Source organism: Sesamum indicum, linkage group LG6 (genome assembly GCF_026168435.1).
Source record: "Sesamum indicum cultivar Baizhima isolate 11 linkage group LG6, ASM2616843v1, whole genome shotgun sequence".
Lineage (NCBI taxonomy): Eukaryota > Viridiplantae > Streptophyta > Magnoliopsida > Lamiales > Pedaliaceae > Sesamum > Sesamum indicum.
Window position 1 is genome coordinate 8,218,854 of NC_142662.1, and position 26,967 is coordinate 8,245,820.

The window sequence follows — 26,967 nt, forward strand, 5'->3', positions numbered from 1 at the left end:
ACCTAGAGGAGGTGCGCAAGTTACATATCCAAACTTAATTTTGTGTTTTGGCCCATCTATAAGATGGGCCAAAACACAAAAACATAGACGATATGTTTAGATTTGTGTTTTGGAAAAATTTAAAATATTTTATAATAAGTAGTGTAGGTTTGATGTTGGGATTTGGAAAACAAAAATCACTGTTCATTGTCAAATCATATATTTTTATATATAAATATGTATATGTATAAATATTTTATTTTTAATGTTGTACTTTTGGGAGACAAAAATTATTGTTTATTGTCAAATTATTTTCGTTTTATATTATGTATATATATAAATATATATATATATATTATATATAGAAAGTTGAAAAACAGAAAAGCACGCAGATAAGGTGTAAAAACACAAAAACAAACATTGAGTGTATTTTATCTTGTCTCGAAAAATGCAAAGTAACAAATCCAAACAAAGCCTGTTTGTTTTTGTGTTTTGCACACCTCCACTAGGTGTGCAATTGTAATTTATTTATTTTTATTTTTTTATTATTTTTTATTCTTCTCTTAACATAAATATATATATTATATTTCACTAACAAACAAAATACTATATACATACACATATATATTACTAAATATATGTATTCAAAGACATGTTTTGATAATGAACAGTAACGCTTGTTTCCCAAATCCCAACATCAAACGTACACCACTTATTTTACACTATTCTATATTATATCAAAATACAAATCCAAAAATACCATCTATCTCAAAACACATAATTATGTATCTCTATTTTTCTCTCTCTATCTCTAAAGCACCAAAACAAAAACATTCAAAACATTAATCCAAACATAAGTTATGTGTTTGAGATAGATGGTATGTTTGAATTTGTGTTTTGATATAATATAAAATAGTTTAAAATAAGTGGTGTATGTTTGATGTTGGGATATAGGAGACAAATTACTGTTGGATGTCAAATCATGTCTTTTTTGTATATATTTATTAATATAATTGTGTATGTATATAATAGTTTGTTTGTTAGTGAAATATAGTATATATATTTAAATTAAGTAATTATCTTTGTTAAATACTTTTTTTTAACATTTTAAATAATAATTACAAATTTAATGAATAATTTACTGCACTGTAGTATTGTCTCGAAAATGATCTTGTTACACCTACAATTTGGAATGAAAAAATATAATATATAAACATTTCAATAATAGATATTTTTAATTAAGTATGTATTATTAGTATATTTTTCTCAATTTTCAAATTTCTCAAATATTTCGCATAAGTATTAAAAATTTTGAGTTCAAAATATTAAAATAGTGTAAGTTCAAAAAATTTGTAATTAATATTTAGTAAATTGAAGTATAGTAATGTGATGAAAATACATTCGTTTGTTTTGTATTCGGATTGATTAATTATAATAGATAATTAAAGTAATAAAAAATATGAATTTCGTATATAATATTGGTGTATTATCCGCAATATACAAAACTAAGTAATTTACTGAGGTAGAAAATTTTAAAATATTTTTAGTCAGTAGCATTGATAGTAAATATTTTTAATATCAATATTTTTTTAAGTTAAAAATTATTTTTATATATAATTGTTGCTTAGATTTAACATATAGCATATATATTAAATAATATATAACATAACATTATATAGATAATTTAGAAAAATTCACTATATCTCATCTGCTTTGGTGTGGAGTTTATTACTTTATATTAAATAAATAATTACATGCACTACAGTATTATGTTCAAAATGATTTCATCCACCTTTATATTCGCGGTGAAAATATTTAATTGATAAATCAAATAATAAGTACTTGCATTAAGCATGCAGTAATTATACAGTGTCCACACGGTTCAAATCTTGAAAAAAATTTCGTTCAAATAGAAAACTATATTGATTCCAAAATATGTAAATAATCAAAGTTGAATCAATTAGCATTGATTAGTAAAAGACAGAACAATTAAAATTATTTTTAATCATGACATACAAGGCTGTCAATTTTTAGGGAATGATGAAAATGTAATTACACAACTGCACGATATATAAGAAACGAATGCATTTGACACTCACAAACTGCTCGATTAGTTGTTTTCTTTTTAATGATTAAATCAATATTCGACTTGAAAGTTTTCCAATCGGCATTGTATGCCTAAGGACCGTCACGACGGTGTGGTGGTAGTCCTCGTGGTCGCGGTGAGTGCGCTGTGCTGTCTCCCTCACTGTACGTCTGGGCACCCCGATCAGACTGCACACCAATCCGATGAATGTAGTCAGCCCACGATCCAATCCCCCCCACTTCCGAGCCCATGTCGATACTGCATCGTGCAGCTACTGAGGTATTATGTGCTAGCACCGGGCCACCATCTCCACGAGCTACATGGTCCACTGCATCCCAACTGGCGATGTGCGTATGTGACTGTAACAATGGGGCAGTAGAATCCGATATAACAATAGGTGCATCCACGCTTCCTCTTATCGAATTACGCACGGTGTTACGACTTTCGTTATTTCCTGCTTCGCTTTGTGCCTCAATAGGAACACCTGGCAACCTGATGGGTCCCCACACCTCTAACATGCTGGGATAATGTGGCTCTGGGTACTCATAGTACCGTCTAGCCAATGAAAAACGCTGTAAAAAGGGTCCAATTATAAATTTGTTAGCGTTGGAAATTACAATAGTATTTTCAAACGATGATTGTTAAGTAGCTGTAATCAGATTAGAACTAAAATGACGTACCCGTAATGCACATGGTCGTAGCTCTACTGGAAACACCATAATAAATCCCTGGTATCGGAGTGATGCCGTGGAACTGTTGAAATCGATTTTTAAACTCGTAGAATTTATCACGGACTTGGTCTCGGGTGTAAGGATATCCAAAATATCTACGTAATCCACGTGCCCAGTGACCCATCTGCGCCTCCGCAAGTGCATCGTCTCTCATAGGCGCCCGAGTGTTGTCGTCAAGTATCATCCACATGAAGCGCTGCTCAATATTTAAACCCCAATGGTCGTCCTGTGGAAATCCAGCACTCTCCAGATATCTGCGGTATGCCATGGCTGCAAAAAATTACGGTCAGCAAAATAATTATTGTGCAAAATCGCACCACGTGTACAGTTGAAAAATGTAAAAAAATGTCAATTTATTTAAAACTACTATCTAAACAGTTTAAAATTGTGAATAATCAAGCACACTCTATAATTCTTCATGCAAATAGTACTAAACGATATTATAGCGTAACATTCCAAGACAAAGTTACATTAGGAAAGTAGTTTTAATAGTTTACATATGAATCAACATTGTCCACTACGTTCATTGCTAGTTTCGATGGTTGGCTGCCCACATTTGCATCGCTATGCTATCTCGAAGGTTGCGCTGGGCTTCTATCTCATAAGTGGTTGGATGTCCCCTATGGTAGAATGAATCCATGTCAGTCTGAATATCTTCATCTGGTTCGTTGAATATGATGTCATCGTTGCTAAACTTACGGATGAAGTTATGAAGGGCGCAACAGGCAATTACTATATCAACCTAGTGGTTCTGAAGGTAACTTGGCATCCCCACTATAGTATTGGAAAACGTTTCTTCAGTACACCGAAGCATCGTTCAATTACATTTCTCAACCTTGAATGTGCATGGTTAAACATATCCTATGGGGTATGATATCGACGACCTTGTCCCCTCCACTCAGGTAGGTGATACCTTGTTCCTCGATAAGGAGCCAGGAAACATTGGTAGTTTGCGAAACCCGCGTCTACCAAATAATACGTACCTGCATTGTCACAATGTATCATCATAAAGAGAACCGCTAGTGCCACGTAATTGGTCCTTAAACTAGAGGTTGGTGGAATCTAATTTATATATTACAATGCTCACCGATTGGAGGGAAAGGAAAATTTCGATCCTGTGAAACTGCATGGTCCAGGACACGGGCATCAGCCGCACTTCCTTCCCACCCAGCATACACATAAGTGAAATTCATATCGAAATCACATATTGCTAGTACATTCTGTGCTAGGCGGCCTTTCCGCGACCTGTATCGATTTTGGTCAACTTGGGGGACTCATGCAGGTACTAACGTTTCGTCCATCGCTCCGACGCAATCCTACATCGATGTCAACAATTATGTATAGCTAGATGCATGAAATATTATGTCGAACAAGCTTGCATTAATTCCGCAGTTGTGAAGACTATGAGATGGTGTTACGACAATGATAGATGTGGTGCGTACCTTGAAGTATGGGTAGAATTCTGGGTTATTTGCCACTCTCGGATGTGTGTTTGTAAAATTCGGATGTGTTGTTAGTTCTGGCGCCATAGCGCACAAGGCAGAAAGCACTCGGTGGAATCTACAATTAATAGTCTCCAATGAGTGTTGAAATCGCTCCATATTGTCGCGGTGCCTTTTATGCATGCCGACCGTTTGCATGAAAAGTGCAACCTCCTCAATTGAGGTAACTCTGGACGTCTGACCATGAGACAGTAAACCTCTACTAGTCAATGCATCAACCAAAGCATAAAAGCATGGCTTGGTCATGCGAATATTGTCAAAAAACCTTCCCTGGTGTGGGGTCGTCATAATCTCCGCAACCCATCCTGCTCCTTGTAGTGAAGATGTGTTACGTGGCACATTTTTCCTAAATAACTTTGGGCATATTAAATCTCTAAAAGCGTAAAATTCCTCTGGAACATCAGATTCGTTACTTCCGGTAGTCCTTGGGGTCCCCGGACTCTCGCTTGCGGAGTTCGAATCTAGACCTCCACCAACTCCCGAGCTTGCCATATATCCGATCATTGATGTATTGCTAAACATAAACAAGATAAATTAGTGTGTAAGTTACATGCAGTAGATGTTTGTTGGCTGGGGATATGAAAATACTTAACGAGCATGGGTACTTGGTATGAGTGCAATATGAGTAAATCGATATGACATACATGCATGAATACACATAATGAAATCAGTTTTTTCCAATTTTCTAACAATCAAGCAATACAGTCACTTGCCCAAAGAGTACAACCATCGGAGTTTATTCTCGTTATATTGGTAGGCTCATTACTTCAATTGAGATAATGAGTTAAGACGTAAGAAGATCGTGCGCGTGCTGTGACTATGAAAATGCTCCAATGTGGTGGTGAAGATGATGTCTGGCAAATCATTAAACTTTGTCAACTCGTCTACGCACCGCTCAATTGATTCAGTAGCTTTGGGCCCGGTTTGGTCAATCTTTCCTTGAAGTGATTCATTCAACTTATCCATCGTCTCACACTTCTTAGCTTGCAACTCACTAGCTTCCCGTCGGAATCGACGCCCGCTTCCAGATGGACCAGCGGAAGCCTGCGATGGTCCCGGGGAAGAAAAGTATTCGTCTGGGGACGTCATGGGAACAGATTGAGAGAATATTGTATCTTCGTACTCATCTCGTGAACGACGGCTGCCCGATTGAGTGACATCCATCTGTTCATCGTCTATGTGGTTGGTGCTGTGGATTGTCCGACGTTGTGATGACGAACGCGCAAGCCCACCAGTTGCGGTGTTCCGTGAGAACATTTTAGTACATAGGTCAAAGCGTTGAAGCCCATGCTCAACTATTTTTTTATATTCCGGATTTTTCTGCATTCATTTACATTGTCAAGATATGTAATTAGTTTGCGACTCTGTAAGGACACTGCAATCAAGAAGGCAGCACGAGTAGATGTTTACCCGATACAGCTCCTCCAAGCGTCATGCATTGTCTGTTATGGTATTCCTTTCTGAATCCCATCCCCACCCAGCCCCCCTATTCAAAATTTCGTTTAACAAACGCCAAGCACGACGCATCTTGTTAAGTTTGCCCTTAAGCTGTACTGTCGTAAGAAGACAACCCTGACTCATAACCGAGTTCATTTGCTCGGTTACACGAGCCCAGACTGATGGTGGAAATGTGGATGATTGGAGTTGGTGTGTGATGAACTCCTCGTGCATTAACTCAATAAACACGCGTTCCATTTCCATGGTCCATAACACTTTATCGTATAGAGATGAGTGGGAGGAACCAGCGTCATTTGGGTGTTGCATCTTTGTGGGTTGTCTTATATATCAAAGTGTCGTAACAATTAATTACAATCGTTTATATATCCATAAGGAAAGAAACTGCCGCACATCGCAAAGGGTTGGAATTATAAACAAACAATCATTATCTCGCTAATGAGTTACTAGAACATAAAACCATGTGTTATTATTTCTGTTAAAATACATTATTTATACTTTTTTATTATTCAATAAATTATATATAAAATAATAAGTTAATTCTTAAAACTATAAAAAATATAGTGAGAAAAAATTAATGAAAATTAAAATAAAAAAATTATTGAAAAATAGTAAATGAGTTCAAATTTGAAGCACATATTTGGTTGCAGATCATGCCGCATTTCAAATAAAATAAGGCACCGTTTATTTATTTAGGTTATTAATCATATTATTTAATATTTATTTACATTAGATTTAGTATAGAATTATATATATATTTGTTATATTAAATTAATTGTGTTTTGGCCTCATTTCCTTTGCTTTATGGAAAGAGCCAATCAAAGAATTTCATTATATCTCTTCTAAGCATTCTATTTCATCTGATAGTTCGTAAGGATAAAATAAGGGATAGAGTATAAAAAAGACTTCTTTCTTTTTTTTTATTCAAAATTTCTTAAAATAAATTTGAATAAAAATAATATAAAGAAACCTAAATTTAATAAATAAATAAATTTCGTTCAAATTAAATATTAAAATTAGCATATCAAAACAATTGAGACGCCAATTTATCAATTTTCAATTACATATAGTATAGGTAAAGATCGTATAAAAAAATGCCTCTGTACTATTAAATTTAATCAAGAGAGAGTAGTACATGTCCTTGTCCCTCTGCCCTCTTTGCACATTTATTATTCACAAACAAAAATACACATCTCAGTAAGCATTATAACTTAACCCATCTATCAGCAGCAACTCTGGCATACAAAAATAGCCAACTACAGGAATAAAGGTACTATCTCGGTTAAAATGTTATAAGTATCTACACACAGACAAGAATACACATTGCAGAAGCTATACAAACATAATTACTTGATAAAATCCAAATCCCATTATTCTCATACGCATAGATGAGCCCAGAGAAATACGTGCTGAAAGCTACTATTTTGATTAGCAAGTGGATAATCAACAGAAAAGATATACTAACCTCCAATATAAATGCATAGAAGCACACAGACATCTAAATTGCATAACCTGCCAAGCTCACAAATTATAGAGAGACAACCAAGAATTGAAGCAACTTCCAGAATGTAGCAAAATTACAAGCCCAAAAGGACAACACCATTGAAGTCATCAAGTATCCCAGAAACTTCAGTCATGACTCGCACCCACACACACAAATATTCTAACAGATACATATCAGCACATGAAGCATACAACTGGTTTTAGGTTTATGCTATGCCCCAAGCAACCTGAAACATGTTGCCCTCATCTGCTTGTCATATGAAAAGTAATGCCTAATCATTTTCGTAGTCAAGCAAACAACCTACAATTTGAGAGAAAGATTAAAAAGAGAAGAAACTATAACATCCTTGTCATCCCATGACATAATGCTGCAAGTAATCAAGGCCAGATCATCTAGTGCATTTGAGAGTCAAACTACTAGACTTAAGAAACTGTTCTTGTAACCTAATCTTTTAAGAAAACGGAAACCATCATAAATTCTATTCCTTATGTAGTTAGACAAATACAAGAAGTATGAGCAAAAACCTCAAAGTGGCACATTTGCTGGAGTTGCCATATATATCTCTATAAGGTATGAGTTACATGGATATGGAGAAAGGTAGGCAATTACTTGCCACAATGAGTGTTAGAGATGATAGTTACCTAAACAATCCAGTACTCAACTAAGATATATTGACAGGGAAATGCCGAACGCACTCCACAACCAACTCCCCGACTGATCACACAGACAAAATAAAGAATATATACTACCATAAACATTAAATATGTTCAACACCTACAAAATTGAAAGTAACATAACATAGAAAGTAACTTAACCAAGTGATAACTGTATTAACAAACATAAATCATCACTACAGATCTCAAACATCAGATTTTTATGAAGGCAATAACAACACATCATTGAATACAAATATAGGCATTCGGTTTTACTCACCGGAAAAAGGTAGCGAGGTTTCGCTTTTACTGGCAGCTTCAAAAACTTATAAAATGAGATCTAAATGAACTATGAAACCTTCAATGTGGTGTTTATATCGCGCACTATATATTGTATATATAGACATATACCTCGCTGTGCAGATTATTGTAGATGCATTATTGTAACTATTCAATGTGTGAATCAACAGGAACAACAGGAAAAGGTGAAAATATGACAATAATTTAAAGAAAGAAAGCATTGTGCACATGTGAAAGATCAAATCATCACAGACAATAATTTAAGGCAAATACTGTTGAACCGACAAACTTTTCAGTATAATACATCCACACCCAACTCTGAAGACAACAGAAAATTCAGAAATCAGAAATTGAATGGAAGAAATTGTGTAATTAAAGTAAAAGAACAAGAAATTGTCGGCAAACTTAACGGAGAAAAATCCGCCCTTTCACTTGATTGACGCACGGTGTGGAACGAGGACTAGGTGGCGCTTGAGAAATTGATTCCAACAGCCTGCGGCACACCTTTGACGTCAACAGAGGCGGACTCCAATGGAGTTTGTGGCTTGGTCATCGTAAAACCGTCATGGTGGGAGGACGCGGGTAATAGCGGCGTTGGGGTTGTGCTGTCGATGGAGTTCTTCTCACTACGCCGTGGTGGGTCTGACGCCGATGATGATGGTGCTAGGCTGTGGTCGGTTCGACCGGAATTTGTGGGGAGAAAAGGTTGAAGACGATGACAAAAAGTTGCTGCAATTATTTACACTTTAAAATAAACTAATTTGGGCTAAGCCTATAAAAAAAAAGAAAAAAAAGGCTTGTAGCCCAATTTCTGTTTTTACACCTAGTGAAGGTGTAAAAACTAAAACCAAACATTGCTGTGTTTTTGGCCCATCTCGGGAATGGGCCAAAATTGGAATCCAAACACAGCCATACTTATTTATCTCTATTTTTCTCTCTCTATCTCCAAAACATAAAACCAAAACACCCAAATTACAAATCCAAACACAATGCTATCCTTCTCCAAAAGCAGAATCACTATCTTCCCTACTTGAAAATAATTTGCATTTTCTTCATACAAATTAATTCTCTCACACTCTTCACTGTCAAAAAGAGTTGTAATCATTCACAATCCAAACATGCACATCAAAAGAATTATACGAAGTCCTGAATTATACTTAGCAAATAAACAAATGTCAGCTTCTGTTATTACAACTATATATATAGCATATATAGCCCAGATGGACAGGGAAAAAGAATATACGCTAGTTTCGATTGTCTGAAAACATGTTTCGTTTATTTAGTAACCAACTGTTACATCTCATAGACCAACCTAAACTAGCAACATAAAGAAGGAAAAGGGAAACAAAGCTGTCTTGAAGCACAAATCATATGAATGTAGCTCACAGAAAAAAGGAATAATTAGCAACTTAGCATGGTAATTCACTACAAGGGTCATCCCTAGTAAAAGACACATTATATCACTTCAATTCATGTAGATAAACTAACCCCAAAGATAAAAGATAAGGATGGTCTAGACAAGATTGAATTAAAAAACACAACTATAAAAGTACATATTACCACATATCTGTCTTTACAAAACCAACTCCAAAATAGATCCTAACAAATAAAGAACCTAATAATCCAATAGATATGCAAGTTTCATGAGACAGCTTTAGCTTAAATAACCACAACACGAACTCCACCTCACGGCTTGGTGAGACATAGCAAACAACATAAAATCAGAATTATTAAAGGGATTAACAAGTACCTTTTTCAATCAATGTACGAATATGATGGTTCACAAGTAGAACACCAACAAAAGTGGAATGCAAGCTACCGTTCCCCGAGTGCAACACTATATTCGGATACGTACTCAAATAACCAATACAAGCATTTGTACTTTGAAGTTTAGATGGAGTAGTTTTTTTAGCGAACGATATGAATGCTATATATATAGACAAAATGAGTAACATATATGTTATAGTCTCAAATATGTACTAAAGTGTCACTGTAGCCATGTGAATTATCCATAGACAACTTGCAAATTGTGGATACTTGCAAATAATATGACTGCAGTCAATGTAGCAAAAAGCAACACTGCCACAACAGTGCATATCAGTCATGCACTACACACTAAAGCTTAAAAGTAAAATAATGAACTGCCACAAAGGTCCAATTTCAGTAAATATAATGCAAAACCTGTCAGTGAAATGTTAAATCCAAAATGGTAGTAGCAGAAAATTGCAGCGTATAGTCATAATTGATATACACTTCAACACTTATTGCAATAAATACTGATTACAGTGCAGCAAAACTGGTCTGTATAGTGCACCGACACTATATACTACAACTTGCCAAAATCAATTTCTTAAAATATGTAAAAAAAAAAATTCAATGTACAAATCAGTGGTAATTTTTCTTAATAACCGACATAATGTTGAGCAACAAAAATACATTAATACAAGTAGTTCATAATAAAAAAGAAAAATCCTAAATTTAAAGAAAGAGTAACAGTGCAGCTGACCGGAGAAAAATATGAACGGCGTATTGATGTTGGGTCTCAGTCTCCAACTCCGTTTCAGCAGTCTCATCTCCGACCCTTTTCGCCATTTCCTCACTTCACATAACAAACCCACCTCCAAAACTCATATACTTGAATCAAAGTAAGAGATCAACTTTTAGTCCGTAAACTCGCGCGGTAGAGACGTTGACTCCGGTGGCGGCGGCATCGCCAACGGCAGATAATTGGGCGTTCCAATTGCTGGAAAAATCACACGAAAAAAATTAGATCAAACAACAAAAGAGAAAGAAAAAAAAAGCGTGAAAAAACAAGAAAAAGAAGGAAAATAACATCGGGCAAACCTCTGCCAAGCAGAAAAAAAATGAAAGAAGAAGAAAGAGAATAAGGAAAAGAAACTGACCAGAAAAACAAAAATGAAAGAAGAAAGAGAAAAAAAAAAGAAGAAAAGGAAAGAGAGAAGAAAGAATACAGAACAAAGAAGAAAAGAAAGAGAGAAATTCCCGTGAGAGAGAAGGAGACAAACATGAAAGAAGAGAGAGAAAAGAAGAATAGAGAAGAAGCTGACAGAGAGAAGAAGACGACAAGACCAAAGAAGAGAGATAAAAGAATTAAAAAAAATATTCAAAATACAACTTGCACACCTAGTGGAGGTGTGCAAGTTATATATCCAAACTTAATTTTGTGTTTTGGCCCATCTTAGAACAACACACAAAAACAAACATAGACGATATGTTTAGATTTGTATTTTGAAAAAATTTAAAATATTTTAAAATTAGTGGTGTAGGTTTGATGTTGAGATTTGAAAAACAAAAATCACTGTTCATTGTCAAGTCATATATTTTTATATATAAATATGTATATATATAAATATTTTATTTTTAATGTTGTACTTTTGAGAGACAAAAATTATTATTTATTGTCAAATCATTTTTGTTTTATATTATGTATATATATAAATATATATATATTATATATAGAAAGTTGAAAAATAGAAAAACATGCAGATAAGGTGTAAAAATACAAAAACAAACATTGAGTGTATTTTATCTTGTCTCGAAAAATGTGAAGTTTCAAATCCAAACAAAGCCTGTTTGTTTTTGTGTTTTGCACACCTTCACTAGGTGTGCAATTGTAATTTATTTATTTTTATTTTTTATTATTTTTTATTCTTCTCTTAACATAAATATATATATTGTATTTCACTAACAAACAAAATACTATATGCATACACATATATATTACTAAATATATGTATTCAAAGACATGATTTGACAATGAACAGTAACTCTTATCTTCCAAATCCCAACATCAAACATACACCACTTATTTTACACTATTTTATATTATATCAAAATACAAATACAAAAATACTATTTATCTCAAAATACATAATTATTTATCTCTATTTTTCTCTCTTTATATCCAAAGTAACAAAACTTAAACATTCAAAATATTAATCCAAACATAAGTAACAGTTCTACTCTTAACAACGCCATTTTTACGCTTCTCGTTATTGTCAACTCTTCACCGCTCTCCCCCCTTCCATGGCAGCGCATCACCTGTTGATCTTTCTTTCACTGATCTCGCTGCTTCTGCCTTGGGCACTCGGGATCTCTAATGGGTAACTCTTCTCCTCCATTATTGGTTTTCCCTTTGAACTCCTACCATTTTTTTTTCTTTTTTTGTCCCCCTAATTTTTAGAGATTTTCGATGCTCTGAGGTGGCTTGTTGGGTACCGTCGTCGACTCGCTAATTTATCCCTTTTCTTTCTCTAGGAACGCCGAGGGGTATAGCATCAACGGTAAAGTTAGATTTCCAGGTATGCTTTCCTTTCTACGGTCTACATCAAGGGTTTTCTCTACATGAGTTTCTAATAATTATAGTTGCGATATCTCACCATTTGTTGCCTATTCAAGCATAAAAACTCCTTAAATTTCCCTTGATTCTGAATCGTCTTGGACGCAACTAGGTTTAAGTAGGAGAATAACCCAAAGACAGTGGTCGTTTGGAGTTTGGCAGAAACCAACTTGGGAGTTTCAAGTCGCAGTTTCCTGATCTTTTTCTTTCTATTATTCTGCTTCTCCGCAAATGTTAGTTTTAGGATAATTTTTCAAATGTTGGGATTTGGACTTGAGAAAGGGAACAGGAGCTGAGGATCATAGACGGCTTCACTATTAAAATCCACTAAAATGATGGAAAATAACAGTTCAATGTGGGCGTTAAAGGATTTCGAATTGATTGTATTTTGAAATTAACCAAACAACCCTAGTGTATTTGGTATGATGTATTTTGATTCGCTTCTGAATTTTCTCTCGTTGATTTTAAGTCCTCCTGAAATTTTACAAAGATTTTGTTGTATATCAAAAGAATGTACATTGAGATGCATAGAGGATGTTGGTTCAGATTGCTAGGCAGAAGCAAAGGAGTGTGCTTATGAATCCAGCATCTAGTGGAAATTTATATGAATCTAACTTTAAGGTGTTACTTTCTCAAAATATCTCCTCTTCGGTAATCTGAAAATGTAGTCCACAAGAAACTTCTCTATGATATGACACTTGAAAGAAAATGTGCGATGTTATGTAGTGAAAGGTACTATGAGTGTGAATATGAAGCAATGTTCGGAAAGAGAACATTGATCATGGGTGGCACCGAGGACTAATTTCATTTTCTTCTATTACCTTAACACATACAATATGGAAACGTAACAAACGTTGTGCTGAAATGAAAAGCTACTAATATATTATTAATTGCACTGAGCTAACTTTGCTTTTTGTTTTTTTAATGTTTTGGTCCTCAAGGATTCAGTGCAACAGGATTTGGTCTCCCAGCAAAAACTTCAAATGTCAAGGTCATACTTAATGGGGGAGAAAAAGTTACCTTCCTAAGGCCCGATGGATATTTTTCATTGTATCCTATCATCTATATCTATTTGCTCATCACTCTTGGGACTTGATATGTGACCTTTGGAGGTCTTGCTTTATTATTGCTTTTGCTTTAGCTTTAGCTTGGCGACAAAACTGCATCAAATTGTTGCTATTTTCTGAACGGACACTAGAATTTTCACTCTGTAGAATGATCACTAAGTTGCTGAACACATGGTAACAGTTGAATACATGCACTGGAATGTTATTCTTTAACTATCTTGCAAGCCATAATGTGCCAGCAGGAACTCATCTTATTGAAGTGGCTGCTATTGGCTATTTCTTCTCTCCAGTGAGCTTCTTAGTTCTTCAATTCTTTTATAGTTGGTTATTTGTCAAAAATATGTATGTGATGGGAATTTTTGCTTTGCTTTCAGGTCCGGGTTGATGTCAGCGCCAGAAATCCTGGTAAGGTCCAGGCAGCTCTGACAGAGAACAGGAGAGCATTGAGTGAACTTGTCTTGGAGCCTTTGAGAGAGGAACAATATTTCGAGGTTTGTTAGAGTTTCTAAACTAATTGTTGGTTTTAAATAATTGTTCAATCTGAAAAGTATGCATGGTTTTCATCTGTAATTTGCAGATAAGAGAACCATTCTCCATAATGTCCATTGTGAAAAGCCCAATGGGACTGATGATTGGATTCATGGCAATTGTGATGTTTTTGATGCCCAAACTAGTGGGTAAGTTTGATACTAATTCCTGATTTCATTGGAGACTTCCACTTATACATTATGCTTTCTCTTTGTCAATTCACAATCTTCCTTTGGCTACTTGATACACATACACTTTGCTCACATTGATTGATGTGGATTTTCTTTAGCTTTTACTGTCTGACTACTGTTGGTCAATTGAATAAATCAACTTTTTGAAGTTATAGGGGAACTTTGGTAAGCATTCCAAGTTCTCATAGATAATCAGACTTGTATGCCATCTGATCATTTTTTCCTTCTGGACATCCCGTAACCAATGGAGTTCAGACCGAAAAAACCCAGCGTATGTATTACTCCTATCAAGAAAACATGTATTTCCTGTTTTTCTTCATACTATAAACTGAACAAATCTTGAAGGGCAGCTGGATATTTTGTTATACATTTCCACAACAAAAAGTGTGCAGATAGGAGCTCCTCCAATTTGATATAGTTTCATATAAGTTAGTCTTAATTCTAGTACATTACTGGTGTAAAATGTGGTGTGCCTTCATACCTAACGAGACTCCAGTATATGCTAATAACTTATTCACTGACATATCCAGAAATTAAGTCACAAATTGTAGAGCAGGTTGACACTGTTCCCTTAGCTTGTGAAATACATGGAAGTGAAGTTCCTACGTGCATGAATTGCTTTGTTCCAGCATTTCTTGTAACCATCTGTTTCGAGTGAATGTTGGTGATACCATGAGAATATATGTAAGTCATTGTGATAATTGTGTCCTGGTTTTTGTGGAACAGATGCTGAAGAATTGAAACGAGCCCAAGAGGAGATGGGAAACCAAGGTGTTCCCTCTCTTGCAAACTTCTTGGGTGGAGCACAGAGGACGAATTAGAGATTAGACTGAAGATATATGAAAGGCAATTTCTTCATGGTCAGTGGCGGCATACGGGAATAGATGTGTCAGTTGTAGCTACATTCTAATTTTGGCCTTGCAAGCAGTTTTTGTTTCTCTATATCATCCATCTTTCCCTGTTCTTTAATTCTGAAATAATGATAAGGATTTAATGAGACACTGCATATATTATTGGTATAAGCAATTTGTAATTGTGGTGTTGATGTAATATTTCTTTTCAAGTCTCAAAGGTCAAGATCCACAATGGACCGGACTGGACAAAACTCACCTCAGGACCAGATTGAATCAATAAAAAAATGGGTTGGTTTGATTCATGCCTGTTTGGGGTTGGGTCGTGTTAGAAATAAATACTTGGGGAATGGGCTAGTTGGGTTTTTTTTTTTAAGTTCATTATATATTTAAATTATAATTTTTCTATATGTAATTTTTGTTTGATTTAATTTATCTTAAAAGACAATTATAAATTTAAGTATTTGTTTATAACAAGGCTTCAATATTGTAGAAAAAAGATCAAACAAGCACATTCGGGCTTTGATGTGGGCTTGGTTAGGGCCTCAATTGGGCCAATTCATGGATTGAGTTTGAGTTTAAAAATGAAGCCATTTAGAAGTTTAGAATTGATCTAAGGCTGGTCATGAACAGTAGTGAATCGATTGGACTTTTGAGGCTAGTCCATATCGGCCTTGGACTGATCCAACTCACATGTGCACCTTGACACATAGGTGACAAATGCTCTACCTCCAGTCCAGGTTTTCCCTTGTTTCCTCGCAAGAATTATAAATCTTAGTTAAAAACGAATCAATTTATAATGAATTAACGTAGTAGGTTTCAACAACCTCGTAGATGTTAACAGACACATATTAAAATGAATTGGAAAATGTCTGGAATAAAAAGGGAAAAAAGATGAAGAAGAAAGGGGAGGAGGAAGAGTGTTTTGGTAGGTGACCGGATATTGGAATTGGATCATCTTATAATAAAAAAATGAATGAATGAGAAAACAAAATTCAAAATGAAATTTGAGGGTTAGATTAGAAGTTTTAGAAAGTGTAAAGATGCGCAGCAATTGAAAGAATCCATGTGCATGGCACTCTTCTTGAAAGAATTCATGTCCATGCCACTCTTGTTTCTCTATCCGTTTAATCAACACAAAGCTGGTTTGCAACTAATTAACACACAAAGCCTAACTCCACTTTGTCCAGCAATGAGCTAAGAAGAGAACGCATTCAGAGTGCTCTGCTCTCTTCTTCTTCTGTAGAAACATCTTTCTCCAATCCAAACATAACAACAATCTTCGTTTTGTTATTTAATTCATCCTCTCTCTCTCTGTTTCATTTACTCCTCTGAGATTCGGAATTTACTTACAGCCCCTCTTATTTTGGAAACCTTTCTTCTTCAATAACCAACCAACCCAACCCTTTGCCTTTCTCATCACCAACTTCTCTATTCTCTACTATTCTTTTTCACTCGGGAAAAAAAAATGGATAATACCAACTTGCCGGTTACTTCTTCCAAATCTGAGAGGCGATCGAAATCCAAGACTCTCCATACCACCTCCAATTCCAAACCTTCTCTTCTTATGGCCTTTCTTTCTTGCCTTGCCTGGCTTTACGTTGCTGGCCGGTTGCTTTCTGCTTTTTCTCTTCTCTTTCCTTTCCTTTTTTATCGTTTCTCATGGATATTTTTATTCTTTATGTCAGTTTGTGGCAAGATGCAGAGAACAGAATGTTGCTGGCCAATTTGTTGAAGTTGAATTATGCTCAGGTTTCAATTCTCCAATCTGTTTCATTTTCAAATAATTCTGATTTTTTAGTTTCCAAGGTTGTCCCTCTGTGTGTATGTGTGTGTTAGTGAGTGAGGAGTATTTTGGGAAGTCAAGTGATGAGGCTGAGAACTGATAACATGTTGTGGATGGTTCAATTGAAGCTTTGTTACTCAGATGCCCCAGTTGTACAAGTTCAGCACCAAATGAAAAACTTGAAAAAAAAAAAAAAAATGGGACAAATGAAAAAGAGTGCTACAATTATGAATCAGTAGATGACTTAATCTCGAAAATCATGCTCGACTTTCTATTTCATCAATTGGATTGAACAAGATGGAAGAAAATGATGCTGAAATGCGGGTGGAACCCTGTTTCAGCAAATAGGGATTTATTAAGTACTTGGCTGAAAGGAATGTGCCTCCTAGAAATATGTAGATTTAAAAGCCTGGGTTTTTGGTATCAACAATGCTACCTTCAAAAGGAACGTTCTGCTTGATATCACATTCTACATGATGTTGTGCACCCTAAGCCAATATGCAACTGTTCGTGGATTGTTGAAGTCTACTGAAGAAGGCCGTGTCGATCTTAAGGAAGCAATCAAACAAATGCATGCTACCAAGACTCACAAATGGAGTTGTTATATTATCTGAGCTCAGTAGAAATTACTTTTAGAGCCTCATTCATGACCTAAAAATCAGATCTTGTTTTTCTTTTCCTTGTCAACTTTATGTGCTCGTTAGTCAGTCAGACAGAAGAGTGTCCTTAAGTTTTCTCCTTTTGCTGTCATTAAATATAGAGACTACTCGACACAATGAATATGTGCTTATCTACCTGCCTATTCGCTATATATGTATTTATGTCCAAATGAAAAGGGAAAAACTAATGGGAATTGTTTTATCCTTTTCTTAGCAGCGACCTAAGGTACTTTCTGTGGAGGACAAATTAATGGTCCTTGGATGCAAGTAGGACTTCTATAGCTCCATGCCTCCCGAAATGCATATACTAATTAATATTTTCACATGATGCATAAGTTGTTTGCTGGTTGGCATGATAAGTAAGTCAGGCTTATTTGATGAACATGATAGGGAATTACAGAGGAGAATTGTTGATATTGAGATGGAATTGACGGTGGCAAAGAGCCAAGGCTATCTTAAGAAACAGCTGAAGCAAAGTGGGTCTTCTTCTGGCAAAAAGTTGCTCGCTGTCATTGGAGTTTATACTAGTTTTGGGGGTCGGCTACAACGCAATATCATCAGAGGTTCTTGGATGTCAAGATGTTAGTTGAAGTTCAATTTCTATCTGTCGGATTCTCATATTATAATCTCTTTACAGGTGTGCTTGCCTGAAGAGTATAACATGAATTAACTTAATTGTGGTTGCAGCTGATGTTTTATCAAAACTTGAAGAAAGAGGGATTCTTGTGCGATTTGTGATTGGACGGAGGTTTCCAACTCACTTGGAACACTTTGTTTCTTAAGCTAAACTTGTCTACAATAGTTTTTCCTTGATCGCATTGTCTTTAGCAGTATCAGCATTTACACTAGATCTTGATCAATTTATCAACTAGAAGCTTCATGGATTTGCAGTCCTAATCGTGGTGACAGCTTGGACCGCAATATTGATGAGGAAAACCTTGCAACAAAGGACTTTTTGATTCTTGTGAGTTATTTGATTCATGATGGTTGAGTTGATTCATAAAACATCTTATTGCCATGTGGGTTCTTAAGTTAGAATTTCTTACGTATCTTGTATATATTTATTTTACTAGTTTGCTACCATGAAGTTTTTCCTTAATGATTTTATTATAAGGGAATTGACCTGAAAAATGTTAGCAATACCGTTGACTCCTAAGATAATAGAATAATTTTAATTTTGTATTGATGTTCGTGAATGATAGTAATGCTGTTGCATGGGATTGTTGTGTTGAGTTTTTTGTGAGCTGATGTCTTGTTATATGTGTAATAAAAGCATGCAACACAAGTTGATTGTTATTCTGCTAGGATCATCATGAGGAGGCTCAAGAGGAATTGCCCAAGAAAACAAAGTTCTTCTTTAGCACCGCAGTCCAGATGTGGGATGCAGACTTCTATATAAAAGTCGACGACAATGTTGCTCTGAATTTTGGTAATTCTGGATATTATTTGTGAAATTTCAAATCACAGAATATCTATTTTTCTTTCATGAGAAATTTCAACTCATGGGATATCTATTTTTTTTTTCACTAATAAAAATATTAAATTTTCCTTTTGTCAGATGATCTGATTGAACTTCTTGAAAGCCGTCATGATAAAGACAGTGCTTATATTGGTTGCATGAAGTCTGGTGATGTAGTAGTTGAAGAGTAATGCACAACTTATCTTCTATTGGCTCAGCTTACGTTGCTTTAAGAATTTTCTGTTTTCATAGTTGGAGCTTTAAGTTAGTCTAATAATAACTGTATGTTAGATATATTTTCTGGAGACATAAAAGAACTTTTGATTTTTTGATAAAATATATCAGAAAGCGGTCTTCTAAATTTATGACCATTTTGTGTACATCACTTGTCTCAATGTTAATAAACAAAGAGTAGTCTTCTGTAATTTGAAAGAGAATTCTGTAAAACGTGAATCACTATTTTAAGCTCTTAAGTATTGACTGTATTGTATACTTTTCAGGGGAAGACCATGGTATGAGCCAGAATGGTGGAAATTTGGTGATCAGAAATCGTAAGTACATTACTGTAACATCAGGACTTGAATTTCTGCTTTTTCACCGTTGTGTGTGCCTGTATCTCAGAATTTAGAAGGCTTTTTCCTTGCAATTTTTTTGTTCGAAAGTTGTTCATTGAAGGACATTAACTTTTCTTTCAGGTACTTTCGCCATGCAGCTGGTTCTATCTTTATCCTTTCAAAAAATTTGGCTCAGTACATAAACATTAACGGGTCAGCCTTAGCCTTTGCTGAAATTAGTATTTGATTGCATTGGGCTGCTTTAGATTGTCAATCTAGAAGATATATGTTTTTTTAGGCTCAAGGATTTCTTTTCATCTTCATGGATGTTAATGTGATAACTATGAAATGATTTTGCATAGAGTTGTTAATTCTTGATAACTAATAACAAGTTAAATTCTTGAGGCTGCTTGTCATGCTACAGCTTTTGTTCTGCTTTGAGGTCGTTCTCGTAAAAGAACATAGGATATAGATTCCAATAAATGGCATTTTCTTCTTGACATCTTGCATTCTTATGAGAATCTCCTTTGAGCCATCAGCTAATAGGAATAGGAATAATGTGATTGGCCAAATACTCTATATTATAGTAAACTAAATAAGGTTGCTTTTTCAGCCATTCCATGAAAGGTTTTGATTGTTGCTTTATTCATTTTCATCACCCTCAAGTTTCTCTCATTTGTCATGGATTGTGCAATCAAGTCATCATTTAGTCATGAGTTATTGTCGTGCAATGTCATGATGTTACTTCAATGCAGTGCATCTTTGAAGGCTTATGCTCATGATGATATTTCTGTGGGCTCGTGGATGATGGGTCTTCAAGCAACCTACATAGATGACAGTCGTCTATGCTGTAGTTACTCTGGGCAAGGTAAATATGCATGTGTTTATAATTTTTTCCCCTTTATGATATTCCCTCAGGAAATGTGTTCTCTTGCTGTTTCAAAGTGTGGTAACACTTTGTTTCAAATCATTGTGTTGCAGACAAGGTTTGTTCCTTGGCTTGAGTCGGAGCATTTGACAACCATGGTACTTGGAGCATGATAAAACGTGCACAGGCATTTCCAAAGTTGAGCTTTGTAGAGGTGGTTCATGGGGGCATTAGTTAGACGATTCTTTACATTGGGAGATTGGCAGAAGTTCCTAGAAAGCATCTGCTGCTCATAGTTTGAGGGGAAAGATTGCATCATATACCTCAGATACTTACAATCTTATACAGATGAGTTTAGGTGAATTAATAGTTAGTAGTGGGCATACTGCTGAATCTTGTTCTTCTTTTTCCGATGATACAGGCTTCATCATCTTGTATGATTTAGTTACACAATCCAAGTTAAATGTGCATCTACTTCATAGTTTGAAACTGGGAAATCCAAACAAATCTGATCAGCGAGTTTTGTTGCTTCACTTCACTATATGAAATATTTGCATTTGAGTCCCAATATTGAACTAAACAAAATATTTCTAGTATTAGAAAACAAAAGATATATATATTATTCATTAGTTTTACATTAAGCTCAAGAAGCAAAAACATTCTTGTACTTGATTATACATTGGTAAAAATTATTAATTTATAAGGGCAAAAATGTAATTTATTGTATAGGAGGTATACACTAAACATCTACAATCCACCACACCATATAATTTACAACACTACTATAAATACCAAAATATAAATTTTTTATGCAAGTTACTATTCATTGACTAGACACCATTCTCTTGAAAACTGGACCTTTTGCGGAAATTTTTTCACAATAGACTTCATCCTTTAGCAAAAATTCCGATTTCATCCTTTAGCAAAAAAACCTCGACTACATCACATATCCACAATGTACCAATTTTTAGTTTTTTTTTTAAAAAAAATTATTTACTATAACTTAGCACTAGAATATTTTTTGGGGAAATTGGTTGTAAATAAGTATACTCATGAGAGAGAAGTTGCATCTTTGTTTGCAAACGTGGATAAGCGTTTTGTCATCCCACTGATTCTATTGAAATTGGAAAGTATTGGAGAAGAGGAACCGGATGCTCGTCTCCTCCCTTCGTCACTCCTCAGGATAATGAACGCTAATGAACCTCTCTCTCTTTCTCTCCCAGCTTTTCCGGAATCTACACACAGAAGAGAGAGCGTGACATCCCCAATCCAATGGCGACTGTTTTGAAATGGTACAAACCCTTGCTTCCGCTCCGCCGCTCACTCTTTCACCGCAAAAGCTTCACCTCCAAAACACTCTACTCCGGAACGAATTTCCGCGTTCCCACTGTTTCTGCCATCAATTACCGCAATAAAGATCAGTCGTTGACGAGTTGCTGCGGTAAAGACCTCAAAAAAAACCCAGCTAGTGATAATTATAATGGTAGAGAAATAAAAAAGGAGCTGTGGCTATACAATACGATGAGCAGGCAAAAAGAGTTGTTTAAGCCGAAAATTGATGGGAAAGTAGGAATGTATGTGTGTGGCGTCACTGCGTACGATCTCAGCCACATTGGCCACGCCCGAGTTTACGTTGCTTTCGACGTGCTTTACAGGTATATTCCCCTTACGTTTCTCTTCGTACCATTACTTACTAGTTGTTGAGGAAAATATGTTTCATGCACTCGAATGGTGGTTGATATATATGTATTGATTGATATTCCTCGTAAAATTCCTTACTTTATTGGAGTAAGGAGGAAAAGGTCTGACCTTTGCGCTGATTAATTTTCAACACCTTTTGATTCCTGTTTTATCAAAATCTTCCTGACTACTGTTGTATCACATGCCAAAATCTTAAGTAACTAATTTCATTTTGTTGCTGTCTTTCTTTCAAAATTAGGCAGATACCTTAAGTACTTGGGATATGAAGTCAACTATGTCCGCAATTTCACTGATGTTGATGACAAGGTGAGTTGAAGAACTGGAAATCCCTGTGCTTTGAATCGGTTGTTGTTTCCTTGTGCTTGCAGCACATGTATGGTTCGATGGTCGCAAAGGATGGATGATCAAACATGTTTCGTTCTCTGTGTACTGGTTATGATAATTATGCTTCATGTCAACCCAAAACACTTTACATTGCTCAACAGCAGTACTTCCAGCTGTGAAATAGCTGCAGTAGCTCAAGATCTTCCTCATTTTGCCTTTTTACTAAAGGTTTCTCATATACTGGAAACTGGTTACTAGAACTATAAAAAGGACTTGCTTGATAACATTAAAAGATGAGAAATGCCATTTTATATTCCACTTCTGAAGCAAGAATTGAAGTTTCTTTTGCATAATTCACATTTTCTTAATCTGTTTGGATACTTCGGTACTTTTAACACCTCATTATTATGCATTTCGGATCAAACTTTTCATTTGGCTTAGTGGGGGACCCTTTCAATAAACTTTTTGTGAAGGTTAATACTCTCACTTGCTTATAAGTACCAACTACCTCTTACATATGCATGACAGGATACCTGAGTCCGCATTTTCGAATTCTGTAGATTATTGCCAGGGCAAATGAGTTGGGTGAAGATCCAATTAATTTAAGCAGAAGATATTGTGAAGAATTTCGTCATGATATGGCATATTTAAACTGCCTTCCCCCTTCCGTGGAACCTTGTGTCTCAGATCACATGCCGCAAATTATTGATATGATTAAACAGGTACCCCCGGATTGATTATTCATGTTCACTCTTCTTTCTGGCCCATGTTGATAAGTTCCTCTTGCAGTATGTGCTTCTTTCTGTAATTATTTTTCTTCCTTTCTGCTGGTAAAATGACTTCAGATGGAGATCACACACACAAAAACATAGGCATCCAAGAGTATCTGGTTTGAACACTTGATGCATGATTTTCTTTTATCTGTCTCCTTGTCCTAATAGTTCTAACAATGATTAACTTTTTTCATGTAATCATTAGATGGAGACTTAACACTTTCTCTTTGCTCCTTTTTTAGATACTTAATAATGGGTGCTCATACACGATCGATGGGGATGTTTATTTCTCTGTAGACAAATTCCCTGAGTATGGTCGATTATCTGGACGTAGATTAGAAGATAACAGGGCAGGTGAACGGGTGGCTGTAGACTCCAGGAAGAAAAATCCAGCTGACTTTGCTTTATGGAAAGTAAGTCCTTGTAATTTCGAGAGCAATGTATTTATGCATTTCCCAGATGATATTATGATATAGCTAGTACGTTCTTTAGAGCATTCTAGGAATATTGGTCACTCCTTACATTTTGTATCATTCTTTTAGGCTTTCTTTGGGCCAATTAAATTTAGATTTAACCGAAAGAGATTTGTAACTTGTAACAGTTGTGTTCCCAAAAGGATGTTTTTCTTGGCAGTATTGCTAACTTTTAGCATTTGCGTCTTACAACTATATGTGCACATCTACATTATTATTCTGAGAGACTTATAAAAGCATCATTATATTATCACACTTTTTTATAAGCCCCCTAGTGTTGAAATTTGACAAACCTTTTACATTTCCATTCTATGACATGAAGTTGACCATGATAAGTTTAACCTATATATCTTTTCCCTACTTAAGGGGGAGAGATCAAATGTGAAAATAAGGGAACTTAGTGTTAAATTTAACTGATTGCTTTGGCATAAAATACTTTCCTATACCATAAAGTGGAATAAGTTTTAGGGTAATTTCTGTGGATTTTTGAGCTTTTGTGAGTATTATTTGCTTGTTTTGCAGTCAGCAAAGGAGGGAGAACCATTTTGGGAGAGTCCATGGGGTCCTGGAAGGCCTGGATGGCATATTGAGTGCAGTGCCATGAGTGCTGCTTATTTAGGTTATTCTTTCGACATACATGGTGGAGGAATGGATCTTATTTTTCCCCATCATGAGAATGAGATTGCACAAAGTTGTGCTGCATGCCATGAAAGCAGTGTGAGCTATTGGATACATAATGGATTCGTTACCATCGACTCTGAGAAGATGTCAAAGTCTCTTGGAAACTTTTTCACAATTCGACAGGTACTGGGATAATGAATGATTTAGAACCTCTCTTTCTCACACACAAAACTTGGTTGCTATCTGTTGGCATATGGTCAATCCCCCTTGATAATTTTTATTCTTCTAAGCTCAGTAGTTATCGGCCCTCTTTTCTATTAACACAATTCAACAGTTACAGGGATAATGAATGATTTACATTCTCTTTTTCTCACACACAAAACTTGGTTGTTAAGTTGTCTATTGACATATGTCCAATTGCCCTTGATATTTCCTTTTCTTTTAAGCTCAGTAGTCATGAGGCCTCTTTTCTTATTGATTTCAGGTTTTAGAACTTTACCATCCACTGGCTTTGAGGCTTTTTCTTATGGGAACTCATTACCGTTCCCCAATCAACTACTCAGACCTACAGCTTGAAAGTTCATCAGATCGTGTTTTCTATATCTTTCAGGTATAGTAGCAGCAACATGTTTAGACATGATTCTTATTTTAGGGAGCTTCTTTTTACTGTTCAATTTGTCCAGACTTGCATTCTTCTGGCAATTTCACACTGAAAGCTACATGCTTTGTTATATAAACTTGGATGTTCTATTACCAATTGTCATATTCAGACTTTTTTGTTAGGTAAGATTTCATCTGTATGAGTTCATTTTGAGTGCAGACATTACACGATTGTGAGAGGATCCTTACACAGTATGATGAAGCTAGTTTGAAGGATTCTATTCCACCAGGAATTGCGACTTGCATCAAAAACTTTTATGATGAATGTTTGGCATCAATGTTGGATGATCTTCATACTCCTGTAGCTTTGGCTGCGATGTCTGAACCGTTGAAAACCATCAATGATCTTTTACATACTCGGAAGGTATTTTTGGTTTCAGTTGATTGGGAAGCAATCTTAATCATGCTTGCAGTTCTGCTGATTTGTTATGTACTGGCTTAGATCAAAAAACATTTAACTCCTCGAGTTGAAATAACTTGGTGTAGTGCATCTTGAGCATCGATAGTGAAGATGCTTTCTTACATATAAATCAGGATCCACTTGCAGCATCACTTACAGCAGTTTCCCACTAAGTTCATTCTAAAGATAAAATTTAGATCTCCTTTTTAGTTATGCCGCATGATTTTAATCTCATGGCAAAGTTAAAGTAGGCTCATTTCTTGGGCTTCCTTATGACCAGAGTGTTTTTTGCAGGGAAAGAAGCAAGAACTCAGAATAGAGTCACTTGCAGCTTTAGGAAAGGCAATTGGAAATATTCTTACTATTTTGGGGCTCTTGCCAGATAGTTACTCTGAGGTAATATAAATTATGTTCTCTCTCCATCTGGCACACACACTAATGCCCACAATTCTTTCTTTAGAGTGTTGTTCTTATTGATCTGTCTTACCTTTCTAGAATGTTCACAGGCAGTTGTAGTTGTTTCTAAAATGGTTTGCACATTTCCTTAAAAATGCTTTGGAGATTTCAAGTTATGTATTCCTTGAATATGTAATTGTTCTGATTAAAATTCCAAATTCTGATAAACCATATGATATTCATAGGAAGTTGAATCTGAAATTTCTATGAATTTCCTGTTTGCTTACTGTTGTTTGATATTTATCGGCTAGCCAGTGTTATTTTATTTTGTTTTTTTGTCTAAAAAGTAAATTGTTTTCCTTGGTCTCTAAGATTCGCTGTTTTTTTCGTAGTAAACTTCTTAATCTTCGAAATTTATGTCGCACTTACAGAATTGTAACTTTGCCTGATTGGAAACCTAGTGATTTAGCTTATTGTTTTATGTGTTCCAGGCGTTGCAGCAACTGAGAGATTATGCACTGAAACGCGCAAGGTTAACAGAAGATCAAGTTGTGCAGAAGATCGAAGAAAGGAATGCTGCAAGAAAAAATAAAGATTATGAAAAATCTGATGCAATTCGAAAAGAATTGGCAGCTGTAGGCATTGCACTCATGGACAGCCCAGAGGGTACAACTTGGAGACCTGCTATTCCTCTGGCATTTCAAGAGCTGCAGTTCTCAGCAAGTTGAGTAATCTTGGAACACCAATCACAGAGCACTGACATTGGTTAAGATTTTAATGGAGATTTCTGCCTTGCTGAGTGTTCTCTGTAGTGTGCAGAAACACAACAAATTTTGTACTGTTTAGTTCCAAATAAACAGCCTCTTTTTGTACATTACCTGCCTAAGATTTTGAATGTGATGTCTCGGTGTTTATAATTTATTGAGACTTCTTTTCTGAGATTGCGTGTAACTAGAAGTACTCATTACCTGCTTTACTAACACTAAATCCCAAATCTATGTAACTGACATACAGGATGGCGTTTCATCTCTGCAGGTCACAAGATTTTAGCCTTGCTCCCAAACTTTGAAGAGCTTAGTTGACAGA

The 26,967-nt window shown here is 35.4% G+C and overlaps 3 protein-coding genes and 1 long non-coding RNA gene across 8 annotated transcripts; 3 read left to right on the forward strand and 1 right to left on the reverse strand.

The window, feature by feature from the left end:
- Window positions 1-10,543: 10,543 nt before the first annotated feature.
- Window positions 10,544-11,292, reverse strand: LOC148787700 (uncharacterized). Of its 2 annotated transcripts, none has more exons than XR_016065822.1 (2): window positions 11,114-11,292; window positions 10,544-10,953 (listed from the first exon to the last, which is right to left on the reverse strand). It is a non-coding gene; the product is annotated as an uncharacterized LOC148787700 (long non-coding RNA). The 2 variants fall into 2 exon arrangements; XR_016065823.1 differs by having other exon boundaries at window positions 11,055-11,292.
- Window positions 11,293-12,175: 883 nt separating this feature from the next.
- On the forward strand, window positions 12,176-15,406 carry LOC105164558 (ER membrane protein complex subunit 7 homolog). Its single transcript, XM_011083232.2, has 7 exons — window positions 12,176-12,334; window positions 12,489-12,532; window positions 13,512-13,620; window positions 13,863-13,926; window positions 14,012-14,128; window positions 14,215-14,314; window positions 15,083-15,406. The coding sequence occupies exons 1-7, from the start codon at window positions 12,258-12,260 to the stop codon at window positions 15,175-15,177; spliced, it is 606 nt and encodes a 201-aa protein (XP_011081534.1). The 5' UTR covers window positions 12,176-12,257; the 3' UTR covers window positions 15,178-15,406.
- Window positions 15,407-16,229: 823 nt separating this feature from the next.
- On the forward strand, window positions 16,230-21,066 carry LOC105164557 (hydroxyproline O-galactosyltransferase HPGT3). Of its 3 annotated transcripts, none has more exons than XR_016065692.1 (12): window positions 16,230-16,818; window positions 16,896-16,959; window positions 17,867-17,919; window positions 18,043-18,233; window positions 18,340-18,400; window positions 18,544-18,616; window positions 18,958-19,081; window positions 19,211-19,298; window positions 19,612-19,662; window positions 19,807-19,878; window positions 20,434-20,533; window positions 20,647-21,066. XR_016065692.1 is itself a non-coding variant. In XM_011083230.3 (12 exons), exons 1-12 carry the CDS (start codon window positions 16,676-16,678, stop codon window positions 20,667-20,669), a joined length of 1,056 nt encoding a protein of 351 aa, XP_011081532.1. In that variant the 5' UTR covers window positions 16,236-16,675; the 3' UTR covers window positions 20,670-21,066. The 3 variants fall into 3 exon arrangements, 2 of the variants coding, with proteins under 2 accessions (XP_011081532.1, XP_011081533.1); XM_011083230.3 differs by having other exon boundaries at window positions 16,236-16,818; window positions 20,421-20,533; XM_011083231.3 differs by having other exon boundaries at window positions 16,237-16,818; window positions 17,870-17,919; window positions 20,421-20,533.
- Window positions 21,067-21,633: 567 nt separating this feature from the next.
- On the forward strand, window positions 21,634-26,820 carry LOC105164555 (Cysteinyl-tRNA synthetase, class Ia family protein). 2 transcript variants are annotated; one of them, XM_011083226.3, is made up of 9 exons: window positions 21,634-22,188; window positions 22,477-22,540; window positions 23,119-23,280; window positions 23,574-23,744; window positions 24,327-24,608; window positions 24,910-25,035; window positions 25,246-25,449; window positions 25,780-25,881; window positions 26,373-26,820. In XM_011083226.3, exons 1-9 carry the CDS (start codon window positions 21,806-21,808, stop codon window positions 26,607-26,609), a joined length of 1,731 nt encoding a protein of 576 aa, XP_011081528.1. In that variant the 5' UTR covers window positions 21,634-21,805; the 3' UTR covers window positions 26,610-26,820. The 2 variants fall into 2 exon arrangements, with proteins under 2 accessions (XP_011081528.1, XP_011081529.1); XM_011083227.3 differs by having other exon boundaries at window positions 21,975-22,188; window positions 22,473-22,540.
- The last annotated feature ends 147 nt before the right edge of the window (window positions 26,821-26,967 follow it).